The 18,675-nt window shown below is 33.9% G+C and overlaps 1 protein-coding gene across 1 annotated transcript in view; it reads right to left on the bottom strand.

Moving 5' to 3' along the window:
- Positions 1-15,624: 15,624 nt before the first annotated feature.
- LOC107286738 (histone-lysine N-methyltransferase SMYD3) overlaps positions 15,625-18,675 on the bottom strand; it is a 34,334-nt gene continuing 31,283 nt past the window's right edge. The window contains exons 3-5 of the mRNA XM_029283999.1: positions 18,520-18,627; positions 17,063-17,120; positions 15,625-15,785 (exon numbers count right to left, since the gene is read on the bottom strand). Coding sequence (XP_029139832.1) covers positions 15,625-15,785; positions 17,063-17,120; positions 18,520-18,627 — 327 coding nt within the window. The remainder of the gene's footprint in view (positions 15,786-17,062; positions 17,121-18,519; positions 18,628-18,675) is intronic.

Below are 18,675 nucleotides of genomic sequence, written 5' to 3'. Positions count from 1 at the left end.
TTGTGGCCAATCTCTATATGGAAGAGGTAGAAAGCAAAGCCCTAAACTCCTTCACAGGAATTCCACCAACTCACCAACATATGTGGACGATACTTGGCTTAAGATCAAAACACAGAAATTGGAAGCTTTCACCAAACATATCAACTCTGTTGACAGGTACATCAAATTCACACGGGAAGATGTTAAGGAAAATAGTCTAGCCTTCCCGGACTGTGCCATACACATTAAGGAAGACAGAAGCCTTAACATTGAAGTTTACAGAAAACCCGACACACAGATCAATATTTACATTTTGATTCTCACCATCTACTGGAGTACAAAATGGGAGCTATCAGAATCCTACACCATCAAGCTGAAGGCCTGCTTACTAGCAAAGATGGGAAAGAAAAAGAACTAAAACACATCAAGGAAGCCCTCAGAATGTGTGGCTATCCCAGCTGGGCCTTCATCAAATCCCCAAAAAGACCCAGCAGAAACTCCTCCATAACAGAAGAGAACAATAAATGAAGCAATGTTGTCATTCCATATGTTGCAGGAATATCTGAAAAGCTCAGGAGGATCTTCAGCCAACACAACGTATGTGCACACTTTAAACTCAAGAATACACTAAGGCAGAAGCTTGTCCACCCCAAGGATAAAACACCCAGACACAAACTAAGCAACATGGTATATGCAGTACAATGCAGTGAAACGTGTGCAGATCTGCGCATTGAGGAAACAAAACAACCACTTCATAAATGCATGGCACAACATAGGAGAACAACCAATCAGGACAAGATTCAGCAGTCCACTCTTTTGAAGACGGCAAACTCCACATTTTGGATAAAGAGGACCGCTGGTTTGAAAGAAGGGTCAAAGAGGCCATCTATGTCAAAATTGAACAGCCCTCTCTCAACAGAGGGGGAGGGATATAACATCATCTATCTCCAGTCTACAACATAGTCTTTTCAGCAGTTCCAAGAAGGCTCCACACCCATTTGCACCACCCAGATAAACTTGTCAGAGGACAGAGATAAACTTCCAAGTGGCCTCAGAGACTCTCTAAAAGAATGCAAATGACCAGTTGTCTGCAAGGAATATAAATACTTCCATTCCCCACCATCCAGTCAAAGCTGAAGCTTCTTGGATGAGAAGCGAAACATCTTCAAAGAAAACAAGAAAGTCCAGTTGCCTCTTGAAAAAGCACTTTTGGGACAACCATGACCTGGATTACTGAGAAGCTCTATAGACAATTAATAAACGTATTAATAATCTTAATATGCTAACCATTTTTACCCACTTTTTCCATAAAATGTTTCTTGTACTGAGGTCAATAAAATATTTTCATGCACAGCTTGGATTTATATCTGTTCCATAACGTATTGTGTTGAGAGTATTATATTACTAAAAATTTCAGATGTAAATGAAATAGTATCGTATTTTTTGGTACGGTGGGTTGGGAGTCCAGTATTAAGGTTGTAAGAGAATAAAGAACTGTTGTCGGTAAGGAAGTAAGTATAGTTTACCGTTTGTCGTTTTACCTTAAATTTTAGTCCGTTAGGATTAGGAGGAGAAACCTTTGCATCTTGAAGAATCTGAAGTTTAACCCTTGGTTTATTTCGCTGTTATATAAATATGAATATATCATTTTTGCCATTGTTTAAAAGGTGCATCATTTCTCAAAACCGGGAGACCGTGAATTCTAGTCCTGCCTTAGGTGTGAAAACCAGGTGGGCGATCTTGGGCTAATCATTTTCTCTCCGCCCAACCCACTTCTCAGAGCTCTTGTTGTCAGGAAAATAGGAGGGGGAAGGAATATTATGTATTTATGCCTCCTTGAATTATTTATAAAAATAATAAAAGTGGGATAAAAGCTCTAAAAAAATAGTATCGTCTGAAATAAAAACATTTTAGATAACACATTCATTTCTACCACAGAATTTTTTCCCAGCAATGATAACTATACATTTCCCATCTTGATAAATCCATCTTGATTTCACTCCATACCTTAACATAACTATTTTGCAATAACAAACATTTTATGTTAGTTGTAGTAATGCCTAAAATCTGCAGCAAAAGAACAGCTTAATTCTTAGCAGTTACCATTAGAAAATCTTTAGTGCAATAAACTTTTTATTTTAACAAGAAAATTCCAATATTAAATATGTCAGCTTTAATATGTCAGTAAAACATGTGAGTAAAAAAAATCAATTTTGAAATCATGATGTTTATAGGCTTCTGAGATGAAGCATAGCCCAAGAATTCAATAAAGAAGCTGGCTGACATAAGCCCAAGACACTGTCATTTTTAGACGAGTGACAGCATGTAAATATATAGCAGGGAATTCTGAGGTTACGGTGGAGTTCTACCTATAAAATTAAAAGATGTTGACCTTGACACCAATAGCACACGAAACCACAACATCAACAGAGTAAAAGATTAATAACTAAGCAATTCAGATGACAACAAAAACAAAGGGGATGTGAATTCACAAAACAAAACAAGTGGAAGGTGAACAGAGACAATATATTAAATTAAATATGAGGCATATTTTTGCCATCTCACTTTCATTTTTTAACTTCAAATCTTTTCCATTTTTCAAACAAGTTTTATACTTATCTGAAAGGCCTTTCTAAAATACAGTACATGTCATAATAGTAGAGGACAATGTCCAGATTACAAAATTAAAGATCCCTGGGAGAAGGTGCAGATTTCCACCAAAAAGGAAAATAAAATCTCTAAAAATAAATGCACTGTACAAACATCCAACACATCAGATACTAAACTGAAGAGATTCCAAGTCATGGAATATTTCTAAAGAAATGTGAATCCTTCCATCAACCATACAAACTTCCTCACTTAAATATAAATTTAATTAGATTTAAATTTCTTGCTTTTTGAAATGTATTTCTGGGAATGTTCTTTCAAGTCCAAGGGCAGCCCTCGTGGAAAGGAAAGGAAAGAAGGAAAGAAGATATATGTTCTGTTTCTTGCGTTGGTAGGCATTGAAAAGGTAGGTACTTCTTTATTTGCAGCTAAACAGAACTCAGAACAAAATGGCTCCACCCCCTTTTATACATTCGGCTTAGGGCGCTGTCAGCCAATCAATGCAACGTATTCTCCCGCTCAAATGCATATTAATGATCAGCCAGACAGTAAGGTTAAGGTTAAGGTTAAGGTTAATTTAATTTGTATACCGCCCTTCTCCCGTAGGACTCAGGGCGGTTCACAGCATATTAAAAACACAAATACAATATACAGGATACAAAAAAAATCATACAAAAATACACAAATCTGGCTAGTAGGTCATGTGGTCTGCTAACGGTTTCCTTGCACCTGTTCCTAGTTTAAGCTCAGTACATAACAATATACACTCCAGATCTTTCCTGACTGATCATGGATCTCCAGGGAAATTTTCCCAGATCTACACCTAGAGATTCCACCATGTTTTTATTACTGAGTCATTATTTAATTCCAATTGCATTGCTTATATTTAATTGATTGCTCTTAATATTATTTAAGAATAACTGAATAAAATCCAAACTTTGGTTTAATGCTAATCAAATGTTTAAGCTGGAGCTAATATGTATTATTTATACAATATATATTTCTGATTAAGATTACAAATGTTACAATCCTAATAAACTGCTGAAAAAAATCAACTTGTGCTTGTTTGGGGCATTTATGAAATTCTACTTAGAAGCACTATTTAAACCATAGCAAAATCAAATGACTGAAATTCTCATTACACTCTCAAAGTTCCCATTAATGTAAATCTCACCTATTCTAAGCATCAGGTTTATAGCGCTTGTCCTATGTCACTTGGCAGAATACATTTTCTTACAAAATCAAGCTGTCAACAGTTATTTAAAGCTCTTATTTCATTCAAATTCAAAGTATTAAACAATATAAATTCTAAAATAAGTCGCAGAAGGGTGATATTGCTCCATAAATCCTTAAATGCTGCCATAGGTAGGATTGAAAATACTGCAAAACTCTGAATTGAAACAGTTCATAATAATCTAAGAACACCATCATTTTTCAAAATTGAACTATCCAATGTATAATTATGGGTATATAGGGCTCACCACTGCTGTATCATAAAAAAAGGAAATGCAGTGTCCATAAATTCTGTAAAGTAGGCTGAAAAATATATTAATAATTACATATATTCATATCCATTATGTTATTCCTTTCAAGGCAAGCAATATTATGAAAAGTACAAAGCAAGAATAAATAATTGTAAGCAAAACCAAGTAAAGGTAGGAGATAAAAGGATATCTAACAATCTATTTTACATGAACCCCGTTCACAATGCCTCCCTATCCTTGCAAATCATGTATGTTTCACTATATCTATATACCAATTCACGCATTGTCTTTTGTTCTTCAAAAATTACATCTCTCTTATTAAAGATCTCATCAATTTATTCCAACCAATCTATCTAACATTTCTGCAACTGGGTTCCCAGCCAACAATACATCATCATCTGCATATAAGTGTGCAAGTACATTCATATCCCAGACCAACATACTACCATCACTATAAGCCTACTTTTGGCTATAAATGCACTATACAACTAAGGAGACAACAAACAATCTTGTCTTATTCCCTGTTCAATGTTAAACTATTTGCTATGTATCCATTTATTCTCTCACTTTCTTTATTTCAATGATACAATGCTCTTACTGCATTCAGCAGCCATCAATCCCCTCTATAGTCATACAAAACACTCCATACTTCAAAACTATTCTCTTCATCAGACTCTTTCTTTAAATCAATAGTACAATCAACTCTCCCATATTTATACTTCTCTTAATGAGCTGAGTGCCAAAAAGTGCAAAAGTCTGTTTTACATACTCCCTATTCCTATATTGCACCTCCCAAATTTTGTTTATGGCATCTTTGATACCTTTTCAACTGGAATTCTGTCTAATATATTATCTGGCAGAGCCAACAAATGAATTCTCTATAGTTTTTGCAATCTATGTTGCTACCTTCCATCAATTCAGGGAAACAACAACAGCATTCCTTCAATCATCAGGCATACAGACATCCTTCATACATACAGTAAACAAGTCAAGAGTAGGTCCACAATGAATCATATTCATAATTACCATTTCTCCAGTTATACCATCTGAAACTGCATCTCTGCACCATTCACACAAATATTAATGACTTCCTTTTTATTATTTTCTCCTTGGACACTAGTATTAGATTTACTATTAGTAGTATTGGTACTCAACTGCTTTGAAATCCATCAAATTTGGTACTCAATGTATTTTGACGTGAAAATTTGTCCCAGTATTCATCGTTTGTTTGATACTCAATGCACAAACTAGAATTTGTCGATGCCAGCTGCCTTGTGACTCACTACATTATTCCTTATGGAAAATAATTGTTTGATACCCATCATTTTTGGTACTCATTGCACCTCCTGAAACCAATTAACTAAAAGTATCAAGGTACTATATGTGCACACAAGCTGGACAAACTAAGATCTAATAACTCAGTGTTATAAAAAGTTATTTTTTTGTTATTGGTTTAAAAGCATTTAATTGTGAAGAAAACCAAAACTGATTGCAAAACCCAAGTCTCCTCATGCTGATAATAAAATAAATGGCAGTTCTGAGTCTGAAAATGAGAATTACGATAAAAACATAGTTTTTGCTCCCTCCCAACAATGTCTTTCAATGGTTTACTTATAATTTATATTAATAAACTCCTAATGTTTGAATCTTGTGAAGCATGAAATAAGAACTATGTAGTAGTTATTCAGTTGGTGCAGTTTCCATCTGGAGAGAAATCACATTGCAATTGTATTGCAGGCTGAGACAGAGTAAAGAATCACAGTCCCCATGGCAAGCAACATAACAGTAATTTCAGAAGATTTTCCAATGTTTCTGTGCCTGCATGTATTTTTCACAGGATAGTTAGGTTTAATGTGCTCTGCCGAAGTCTGAATATGTATTGCTGAAAAACTGTAGGTAAGGCTGATATGTAAGAGTTCTCTCTATATTATTATTCATTCTCAAAAATTAATGTGACAGCAATCGTTAGCCATCTATGTAAGACTTTTCACTTTTCACCATTGTGGCTCATACAATAAATATGCAGATATACCAAGAGTTTAAATCATTTTACTGAGGTATAGTAGGATCATCACCTAATTTAATCATTTAGTGGCAATCAACTTTGTTGGACCTGGATTGAATTAGGAATAAAAAATATGGAAGTGCCCTTGGACTGATCTTAAGTCTTAGTGAGTGAGAATATATCATCCTACATTTTTCTTACTTTTTTCCCAATAGAAAGTATAACCCTGGTAGTCTGACCAAGCCTGTTTCTTTTTAGCTTCTGAATCCAAGACAATTCTAGTCTTGCCACTTGTTAAAACAGTCAAGTATACCTTACAACTATTCTGCTTCTATTTAAAGAGAAAAGCAATTTATTTAATGGTATATTCTCTAAATCTTCCTCAGAATTTCAAAAGTAAATTTGCTATAATGTGTAATACAAGAAAGCAATTGATACATAAACTTTTAAATCTATCCATCCATCCATCCATCAATCCATCCATCTTCCATAATACATTGTCCAATATATTGCCCAAAGTGGAAAATGTAACCAACTCTAGCTATACTTCAGTAATGAGTACAAAGTGCTATTTGAATCAGGAAAGTTGCTAGCATAAGTTTTGGTAAAGGTTCTTCAGTAACATGTCGTGTGACAGCAGTATTTTAAATACAGTAACATAATTAATTAATAAAGTTCTTGGCAGAATATTAGATAAGTCTATAAAGACTTTAATTCTATACATTCTCTCTCTCCTCTTCCTTCCTTCCTTCCTTCCTTCCTTCCTTCGAAGGAAGGAAGGAAGGAAGGAAGGAAGGAAGGAAGGAAGGACACAACTGAGGATACTGACGGACTTGATAATAAACGTCAAAAGAACCGTCCTAAAACCTTTGTCAAACAACAACGGAGGAAGGATCCCGATTCTCCCTCACTGACCGGGTTTCATTGTTCGACGAAGACACGAATTCCCTTCAAATCTTGAGTACCACTCCTGATTGTAGCCTTACACCAACCTACCTATCCATGTCCTACAGACAAAATAAAAATGTGGGGATCATGAGAAATTCCAGAGATACAGAAAAACTGAAATGAAAAGACTGTGTAGCATCATACAACATTATGTTATTTCTGATTTCCCAACATTTTGAACAACAAGAGGGCAAACTCATAGAAGCATCAAAAGAATAAAGAGCTTTTGCTTGAGGCTCCAATCTATTAAAACCTTAAAAAACTAGGGCTAAAATTGCAAGGCATATACCGGTACTATATAGAGAGTAGGTCATTGAACTGCTACCGTAGGTCTTAAAGTCACAATCACTAATGGGCTTTGTTTGAACATCATCATCATCATCATCATCATCATCATCATCATCATCATCATCATTATTAACAAAAAGTAACACACAGCCAATATTGCAGGATCGTTGTAAAAACCCTTACTGTTGCTTCATAACTGCTTTTGCATGAGATGTTGGTAAATTAGAAATGAAATGTTACCATGAACAATCTTCAGGCAGCTTCAGAAGTATCAGAAAAAATATTTTAAAATTGCCGGTATCATCAGGTCTTGTTCTGAGTTCTCAGGGGCTTTACTATTGAAAGTAGGATGTCAATCAGAGGAAAATACTTAAAACTGAAACAAATTCTAATACTATAAAGATTGATGGGAGGAGAGCTACTCTCCATATCTTTCTTGGCATTCCATGTTAAACATTTTTACAGTTCATATAAAGTTGGAGCACTAATCATTTTAATAGGATACAGATATTGAATGCAGGATTTGAGCCACAAACAAAATAAACTAGAAAAATCTATAAGGTTCTGTATTTCATCAGATTCTTTTGTTTTGTCCTATGGACACTGAGACTCTAAATAGGACTGATTTTTATTTTTCAGTTCTCAATCATATTTTATATTACCAGCTTAATTGTTGTACAAAATATTAATAACTCAAAGGTTATTATTCTCCAAGATTATGGTGAAAAAATTAATTAGTAACACTACAGTAATGGCAATGCTAATTAAATTTAAAACCTTGCCTACAGCATTATTGAGTGAATAATAACATAGATGCTAACAATTCATTCCATGTGCCTTATACCATAGACAATTGTTTTGTACTATTAATTTTAATTAAAATGTGATCTTTTTCAAACAGCCAGATCAACCATTTCTTATTCATTATTAGAATATTTACACTGACATAGGTTCAATTTAAAAATGTGCAAAAAAGCGTATTATGGAATGGTGATCCTTATTTGGGAATTATTTTTCTGTGAAACTTGATTTTTTATTACATATTTGTCCTCTAATTATAGATGTGCTGTCCAGCACATCTGTTGGGTAGTAGTTGGGAAACACTCTGCAATGGTTAATGAAGCTTTTTCTTACAAAACAAAACAATTTTATTCTGTAGAAATGATGTATGCTTATTTTAATTCAGCTGCTTCATGAAGATACTAATTTTGTTCTTCATTTTCTTTGTACAAAATATCCAAGACAAAGTACACATTCAAGGCATATACATTAATGAAAGAAATATTTTCTTCTAATAGAAGAGAATATATGTAGCTCAAGGTTGGTTCTCTCTGGGCTTGGTTGTTAGCTTGCAGATATTTCATTACCCAACTATGTAACATTGTCAGTACCTGGTATTTGTAAAGATACAATTCCAGTCTTTAATATGAAATCAAATATTACAAATTAAAATTGGAGGAAGTGTTAGTTCATTTTCATAGTTGCTATTGAAGCAAAGCAGAGAAAATGAAACAGTTACTCAAGCTCATTCTGAAAGTTGCCAAAAATTAAAAACCCTGTAGGATGCTGACATTTAAATTCCTGAATTTTAGGTTAGGTTAAAATCAGCAAAAGTCTGTAAGATAAAGGAGACAGAACAAAGGATTCAAAATAAGAAAAGACCCAACTGTCATAACTACAAGCCCAGAAGTGCCTGAGAATATTTATAATGTTCATTTCCACGTAAGTTCTAAAATTAGATAAAGAGAACCCAGTTAAGCAAGGGAGTAAAAAACATTTATACTTATTCATCTATTCACTGAGGAAAATGACCCCAAACTATTTATCCTTATCTTATTTGGGTGGAGACAGATCATATGTTTAGGTCACAGGTGTCAAACTCGATCGCATCACATGATGTATCGTGCTGTATCGTGACATTTTTTGCCTTTGTGGAGCCAGGGTGGGTGTGGCCTGCGCGTGATGCATCCGGCCCGTAGGCTGCCAGTTTGACAGCCCTGGTTTAGGTCAAATTTATGGAGAAATATTAAAAATTCAAAAGGGTTCACAAATTTTTAAGCATCGCTGTGGATATTGATCTCCATTATTCATCTTGCCTTGAGTCAATTAAGGCTTTCAGATAATGCTTTTTAGTAAACACAGAAACGTAGACAAAGATTTAGACAGCTGCTTCAGAAAGTATTCCAGATTGTTTTCACCTGTACATGATGTCCAGTTTCTTTGCTTTGATTAAAGCCGTTTCCCAAAGAAGCTAGATGACATTTTAAAACAATAAAGCCACTTCAAGGGGGTGCTTATAGCCTTTTGCTTACATTGCAAAGGCCTTTTTCAAATAATAGTATAGCACTAAAAGTAGACTCACCATTGGGCATGCTGGCTGGGGCTGATGGAAATTAATAAGAAAGTAAAGTTCTGTTCATCCATAGTGGCATAATCACTATAATTTCCCAATTTAGCAGATGTTTTAGAGTGTTATTATCAGCTGCAGATAACAGCGACAATGGCACCAAATTAGAAAACTGAAATAGGTTATTGTGACTTTGTGGAAGACAACTGCAGTATAACTGAATTCATTATTGGGATGAGAATTAAACTTTTGTATAAGGTATGTATGACTTTATTTATTCATAAAATTGCATTTCCACTTTTTTATTACTAAAATAATGTCATTTAAGCAGCAGAAGCAAAAAAGGAAGTTAGGTTTGCCCTGCAAATGAGAAACAAAAGATGCTTTCTATAGTATAATTCAATAATTGAGAAGCAGACCTTGAATACAATTCTGAATAGAGAACTCTTTGTATGCAACTACCCATCTATTTTCCTAAGCCTGATTAAACAAGTGTAAGCCAAGTCTTTACAGCTCAGTCCTGTAAATCATAAAATTAAAAAAAAGCTATCTGCTCTGAATAATGGTGAAAAAGAGAGGCTCAAAACAATTAAGTCATTTTAAACTGTTACTAAATGGAAATCTGATTGCATCTTTTATTAATTAGTCCTAGTTGACATTTTAAATAAACCATTTATGAATATTGTGGACATTATGAGGTACTATATAAGACAGAACTGATTGCATTCTTTTATGACTGATTCATATTGAAACTGGAATATGTAAGCTACTATTTAATAATGCATATTTGCTTCTACAGATTCCTATTCCTAAGCACTATTGCTGTCAAGAAGTATGAAGTAGGCAAGGCCTTAAAAAAACTGTTCAATCTTTCTTTCATGGAGATTTTGATTAATACTCTTTCATAGCCAATCAGTATGGCATATAATATTTATATTTATTCTTAAAATGTTAAATCCTTTAAATACAGCTTCCAGCATCAAAAGTCACAGTACATTAAGAACATAGTGATAAAACACCTGGATTTGAATATTCTCATCATATTAACATCAGATAGTTTCACCTAAAAATTCAGAAGAAGGCAATAGATTCTATTCAGGGAAAGATTGAAAGAATAAATAGGATTTGGAGGCTTTCTTAAAGGCAGGCATTTATCAATAGATAACATGTAGCAAACAAAAACATAAACTGCTTGGGCTGACCCCAGAAATTCATTTTTTAAACCATTTCAACACTCTCAGTACAAGACACCTATTCTTAGTAAACTGTAATCTATTACTTTATATGCATGCATTTACACAGACACATACACAGACATAAACACACATACACACCGAGTCAAAGGGTTAGTCAGTTGCCCCAAAGTCTAAAGTAAATAAAATCCATTCAAGATAAATAAAAATCAAGCTTATCTAAAGAATATACCTGTACCCTGTGTACAAATTTGTTCCAATTAGTTCATGGCTTATGTCCATTCATTCAGTGACTGTTCAAAACTACAGCAGCACTGGAAAAAAAGGACATATGTCCGGTTTTTGAAGTTCCGACTGTTGCACAACCTCCATGATCACATGTTTATGATCTGGGCACTTGAGTACCTGCTCACGATTATGACATTGGTGGGAGGTGAAGTCATAAAATTGCTATTTGCAATCTTCTGTTTGCTTCCCATAGACCTTGTCAGAGTTCAGATGATAACATATTCTCACAGGCATAAAGCCATTATAAACAACTTTCTCTCTTACCACTATAGATGGTATTAAGAAGCTACTAAATCAGATCTGGGGAACCTTTCATTGGGCTCCATTGGGAGACTGTTTCTGACCAGAGTTCATATTTTCATGGTTGGGGATCTATGATGTAAAAGTGAATTCCAAAATTTTTCAAAAATTAAAAGACTATCACAACCCCTGAAAGCCTTATGGTTAAATATAAAACTAGAAGTACTATACTATAATGAGTATAGTACAGTCATTGAGTTTGGTACAATGATACAGAGAAGATTCTGAGGATTACACAATGTACTGCAGAACACATATGTCCAGGCAAATCAAAAGTGTCAGCGCTCTTCCTGGCTGGGGTGCTGACTGGGGAATTCTGGGAGTTAAAATCCACAAGTCTTTAAGTTGCCAATGTTGGACATCCCTGTATTAAAGTGACCAAAGTCTTTCCATCTCAAAGACAACATGGAATGCTATGAAAAGATGATCTCTAAGGTTTAAAAAAGATCTTGTATTTCTCATTTATACAAAGAACTTTCCTATTTCTCATATACATAAAGAACCCTTATCTTCATGATTAAGGCAATCTATCCTCTTTTATGCTGCACAAATAAATCAATTCTCCTCTGCATTCTGAAGACAGTTTTACCTTATAATCTTGAAGATTCGTATAGTTCAGCTATGCCTAGAGTACATGAAAGTTTCAAAGTGCAATTTCAGAACTTTTAATTAAATTGTAATTTATTCCAACTTAGTGATTCATTTGTTTATATTATATGTTATAATAAATAACAGTAGCTAAGATTAATTATAGTACCAAAAAGGTTAATGTCAGCACCATGAAAATCCTGATTTTCACACACCCCACCAATGCTTCTAGCTGTAAATCACTGGAAAAATTATTTGCCAAAAATATATAGATATACATAATAAAAAATAGCTTCAAGATGAACAAATAGTCCCACGTCAGAACAAAATTTACTTCTCATTTGCAGATAAGCATACCTAGCAATCTTATCAAGAAAAAAACATATACAAGCATAATAGGATTACTGCATCCTCCATATTTCTTATAGCAGTGGTTCTCAACCTTTTTAATGCCGCGACCCCAACCGGTCGTAAGTCGAGGACTAAACCGGTCGTAAGTCGAGGACTAAACCGGTCGTAAGTCGAGGACTAAACCGGTCGTAAGTCGAGGACTTTCCCTGCCCGGGAGCGCCGCGCATGCGTGGTTCCGCCCCCTGCGCCAGCCAAGGTGTAGCTGGCAAGCGGCAGAGACGGAGCAGGCCGAACACCAGCTGGCCCAGCCCAAGGGAAGTAAGGCACCCGCCGGAAAAGGGGAAAAAATGGCGGACAAAAAAAATGGCGGACAAAAAAAATGGCACACAGCCTTGCTTGGCGACCCCCATGAAATGGTCGATCAACCCCAAATGGGGTCCCGACCCACAGGTTGAGAACCACTGTCTTATAGTTATGGTTTTGTAACTTAATTGTGCCAACACACATTATGTACTGTACTTCTGAATGGGTGGGATGAGAGCAGCATTATGTTGACATGCAAAGTAGTCTCTAGATTAAAGATTTTAATTTGCATAAAATAGTATAAATATATTTGAGGTAAAACTGGACTTTGATCATACTTTTGTCACACTATTCAAACTGTGCTAAAATTGACCTGTTCTGTTATTGTCATTAACAGGGGGTTGGATAGGATTACGGCAGTAAATCAGTCTACGTTTCCAGGGGAAGGATGCAAGAAATCTGAAGAAAGTGATCTGATCTTCTGGAGCTGATAAATACATGCATGGAAGTAAAGATACAGGTTTAATTAGGAATAAATATATATATATTATTATGGTAAATAGACAAACAAGGAGCATGGATAGTCCGATTCATCTATCAAGAAAAAGGTAGTTAATATCTGACAGGGATAACTGAGTGAACAATTCCAAATGATAAGAGATTTTATCAAAATGGTATGTACTCTACCTTTCTTTAAGTTTATATTACACCATTCATGCAGTTTATATGATTAAAACACAATAATCCAAGAGTTCCATTTCAGAGTATGTCCGAAACCCACAGAATAGGGTCTGGCTATGTATGTTTAATAAGCTTCAATAAAAATGAAACATGGTCACATATTGCCTCCTAATAGCCAATGCAAATTATACAATTATAAAAGCTATATGCTGCAACGGGGTCTCCCTGTTAGGAAATGGGCCACACAACTAGAAGTGAGTGGTGGGTGAGTGAGCAAAACCAAAACTATCCTCCTCAGTCCATGAAAAAATTGTTTTCCATGAAACCGGTCCCTGGTGCCAAAAAGGCTGTGGCTGCTGCGCTACAGTATTCCAATTTCAAGTTACACAGAGATAAACTTGAACAAGTAAAATCAAAGAGCTACCTTTATAAAATGTTTAGTGAAGATGGAAAAACAAATGGACACACTTTAAGATGCAAGCATGTATCTGTATATATGGCAGGGGGAAGGATTTCAATCAGGCATCTTTTGCAAGTTTACTTGGAAATGCTAAAGATCCTGGATTTTCTGTAAGTACATGCTCTGTATTAAGCACTAAGCAGAAATACAACCAAAATCTAGTGTTTTAGTTTTATAATTTTAAATTAATTTTATTCTTGAAGAGTAGTGATATCACACATACAGTACACACACACACACACATATACACAAACAAAGCAATTTTTTTAAATCCTCAAGTTGAAATATATTTATGAACCACTATATTCTAAGAAGTGAGCATAGAATGAATAGGTTTCTCTCCTCCTTAACGTGAACATTATATAATGTTCTTAGTTTAAAAATGCTTACTTTCTTTTGACGATTCCTTCAAAATTATAACTGTATTAGTTATATTACAAATTATTTTGGAATTTTCTAACTAGCTTTTCTAATGCTTAGCATGTATTTAGAGAAAAAAACTGTGTAATCAGAATTGTTACAAACAACCTGCAATAACTTCATGAAAACTAAATTCCACGGGAGATAGATAATATTTCTTTTAGGGTATTATTAACTATCATGTTATCATGAATGAAACTCTATTTTGTGACTTTCATTTCCATATGTTTCATTCCGAGCTTCCAATGATCTTCTTGGTATAGCAGCAAAACTAAGCAGATTTATAATAACACTGGTTGTTATTAAGGATGAAAGAAAAGGGGGAGGTTAAAGTAAATTCATTGCAATCTCTATTTGATAGGCACTTTTCTAAAACATGTCAGGAATTAGTAACCTTTGTATAGGGCTTCTTATTTTTCTCTTTCATCTTTCATAATTAGATTTATTCTCATTCCTGAAGCACCTACATCAAATAGCCGTGTAACTGACCTATATGGTTTACTATAGAAATTACTAAAAACTGTTCATAAATTAAAGAATGGCATTGAAATGTAGAATAAGTATCTCATGCCTAGGAGATACATAGAAAAGAACACAGAATATCTGATTATTATTTTTACAATAGTTTTGTTTTATTCTGTGATAACTTATAGATGCAGCCAATACTTTTCTACCAAGAATTATCCATGTCAGTTTCAATTTATTTCAACAAATTGGGATTCTTTGGGGGGAAATGGAGGTACTAATATTTTTGGCCACTTCTGCTTTCCATTCAGTATAATTTAAAGCTATAGAAAATGTTTTTACAATGGATTATAGCTATAATATTTTGCTCTAGGAAATTACAAAATTATCCCATGTAATCACTCTCTCAATTATCTAAAGCAAATAGTAGATGATAATAAATGCGGTAGAAAATTATTAACCTTCGCTGACATTTATATCAGGATGGAAAAAAAATAATTAAATTTCTAATGCTGGGTAACAAATAAGTCAAGTACAAGGCATATATCAGTAAGTAATCATTAAATATACATTGTGATACATTATTTTTTTCAATAGAGATACCCATTTCAAACAAAAAGGAATGCATAAGCCATGTTTCAGAAGCAACGCATAAATGTTTTTAATGTTAAAATCTTGGTGTTATTTTTCAATATTAGCATTATGTGTTTTGTCATAGTTCTTTTTTAATATGCCGACTGTTTCTATCAGAAAAAAGATACCAAACCTTGAGAGGGAAATCTGTAATTGTTAAAGTGGTATATAAATTTACTGTTCACTCAGTCTGATATCTGGCAGTGAATTATAGTTTAAAATAGCTCTTTCAAAGGACGTGAAAGCACAAAAATATGAATAATGACTACATATTTTCAGAGATTTCAGAACTCTCTTTTAACACTTACTTTTGCAAAGATCTGAAAAATATCTAAGGCCGGCAAAAGCTGAGAAACATCTTGGATTTCCACCTTCAAATACAGCTGCAGAGTCTTAGCAAGGTGCCTGAGACCTTCTTTCATGTCTTCACTTAATTCATCAACATCTTTTAAAAAGAGGAAATGTATTAAAAAGTGTGAGGATTACCCTGTGCAAAAACATCTTTAAGCAATCTAGAATCAGCTTGGCAGTGTGAACATTTCAAACTCCAAAGAGACAAAATATCCTACTTTATTTTTGGCAGAACTTCTCACCAGCAATTTGATATTGCCAAATTGTACAAATATTATGTGAACGAAGAAGCAAAATCTTAAGACAAAGCAGATGTGCAAAGAGATGGTAAACAGAAAATCAGTTAAGTGTCTTACAGTAACAATAGTAATTTTATGTCATTCAAAATATGTTTCCCAATGCAAGATGGCAATACCTTGATTTATTTCAATCAGAAGTAAGCTCTTCCGTAAAAGTGGAAAAATGCATATCTAAGTGGTAGGTGTGTATCTATATCCATCCAAAATTTTGGGATGAATTTGGAGAATCAGTAATAATAATAAACTTGTATTGTATAGAAAAGAATTATCTGTACTGGAACAATTAACTATTGGCTAGGAAGAAACACCCAATGAACTAAACTGAAATCATGTAAATAAATTGTTAAAAAATTTTTTACATGTTATCCCAAAAGTACCTTTGAATCCTTTCCCACCCTCTGTGCATATGAATGAATGCTAGTAATTCAGCAGAGAAAGCAGGGGATGAGTGCCTAAATCACTCTAACCCCGTTCTAGCTCAATGTAATCTATAATTTGTATTAGTATTCCATCTCCAGGCACACTGATGATTATTTACATCCGCAGATTCAACAGGGGAAAAAATTCTCACCTAAATATGAAAATGTGATATTCACCTGTAGGTTTTCTTTTTGAAAGGGTTAACAATGTAGTCTCAGAATTTGGTTCAAATACAACCCCCGCACACACTAAAATAAATACTAAAAACCTCTAAAACAAATGCAATTGTTAAGACATATATAATAAAATAATATTTTGATCTCACTATACATAATTTAGAATAGAAAATTTTCATTAATAATCCAAGATCAAATATCTGGTGTGGGGGCAGAGAGATTCCAAAATTATCCTTTAAATTGCACTGATTCAGTTAACATCCTCTAATTTAACTGGAAGATCTTTCATTATTGTTATCACAATATTTATTGTCTACAAGCAGCAGTTCCTTCATCAGATTCAAGGGAGCACAGAAATCCTCACCACGAAGATGCTAACCAATTTGCATAAAATATTTAAAAAATAGTGTGTGTTCTCACACATCTTTAACATAGTAGAGTCCCATTAAATTGAGAAAATATACAAAATCACTTACTTGATTGAAGGTCAGAAAGAGAATAGAGCTCTTCAGATGGGCATACTGATTGCCTTAACTGGTAAGAATAAAAAAAAACACTAATGCGTAAAAATAACCTTGGATAAATTGTTTTATTGTTTAAAAAATAGCTATAAACCTGATATACATGAATACAAAAAACAAAAATCATCTGAAATAAAGTAATTTGTGACTATTTTATGCTTGGAAAAACATTATTGGTGTTTTATAGCCTACATCTGCATTTTATTATTATTCATTTAATTTATTCTCCATTTTCTTGGTTTTTATATATTATTTTTATCTAGTTCACTGCTAGAATAGTTGCTACAAGTCTTTTTAAGCTCTGCATCAAAGTGCACATGATATTTAAGAATTCTGCTTAAGGACTCCCTTTCTGAAATTGGTGCCAAAAGGTCAACCTCTCATAAATATCTAAGATATTAATCCTTTTGAAGAAATGAAGTAAACATGAAATTTGGCATTAGCACCAGTCTAAGATCAAACTGACTAACTCTTAAGCCAACAGCACAAATACTAATACAATTTTTAATTTTAAGCAATTTTTGTAGGATTTCATTTAGAAATTGAAACCATAAAATCATATTTCTAATGACAAAAATGTACATGTTGATACATATAATAGATTGATTTATTACATTTAATTGCATGGTTTACTTTATCCTATTTCTAATTTCTAAACAAATGCCCAAGAATGCAACTGAAATAATTTCAAAATACTTTATATAATCATACATTGTTACATACCACATCCAACTGTTAGTTGTATAGCCAGCATATAAAAATGTGTGCCTCTAGTTAGCTTAATTTTCTTTTTCCATCAACTTAAAAGCTAGTCAAGTGAAGAGACAATACCTTTACTCCTGCTGATTACTGCAGAGCGATCACACACAATCACACATACATACTCACTTAGCACAGCACATTTTATTTTGTTTTTCAACCCAAAAGACACCCAGAGGATCTCATAGTAATAAAATACATGTTAATTCCATTCCTCAAGAGTACAATTCCAAAAGACAATTCTGTACACAAGAGAAAGGGATAGAAGGCAAAAACAAACAAACTCAAGCAACCATTCTTAACATCGCACAGTTCTTATAAAAACCAGGTCAAAGGTACACAAGTCAAGATAAGAAGAGCTAAAAGTAGTAAATTGGCTCCTTTCCTATTTTCTCCTGTAACCAGCATAGGTTAGAACATCAACTCATCAAGTCTCACTTGAGCTCTTTGCTATAGGCACTTTATGATACAAAGATATTTCCAAAGCATTTTGTCAAATAAAAACGTGGGGCAATCTGACTGAGAGAAGATTTTCTCAACCTCTCCATCTCAAGGATCACTTGAACTCTGAAATACACAATCTTTTTCCACATAAACAGAACTGGAGCAGATATATTTTGCAAAAATTAATCATATATAAAAATGTAACTTACTACTTTGAAAATAATCCTGCCAACAAGCCTCACTGAGTCAGGAGGAAAATTAGGGTCAATATCTTTAATACATTTGCATTCCCGTTTGTGGTCCAACCAGGCTTCTTTCTAGGAGTGAAAAGAAATTATTTTCCCTTTAATAGTTAGCATTTTTTT

The sequence above is a fragment of the Protobothrops mucrosquamatus genome, unplaced genomic scaffold (assembly GCF_001527695.2).
Source record: "Protobothrops mucrosquamatus isolate PMUCROS unplaced genomic scaffold, P.Mucros_1.0 scaffold319, whole genome shotgun sequence".
NCBI classification, from domain to species: Eukaryota; Metazoa; Chordata; class Lepidosauria; order Squamata; family Viperidae; genus Protobothrops; species Protobothrops mucrosquamatus.
This window is presented reverse-complemented; position numbering and strand designations above follow the sequence as displayed.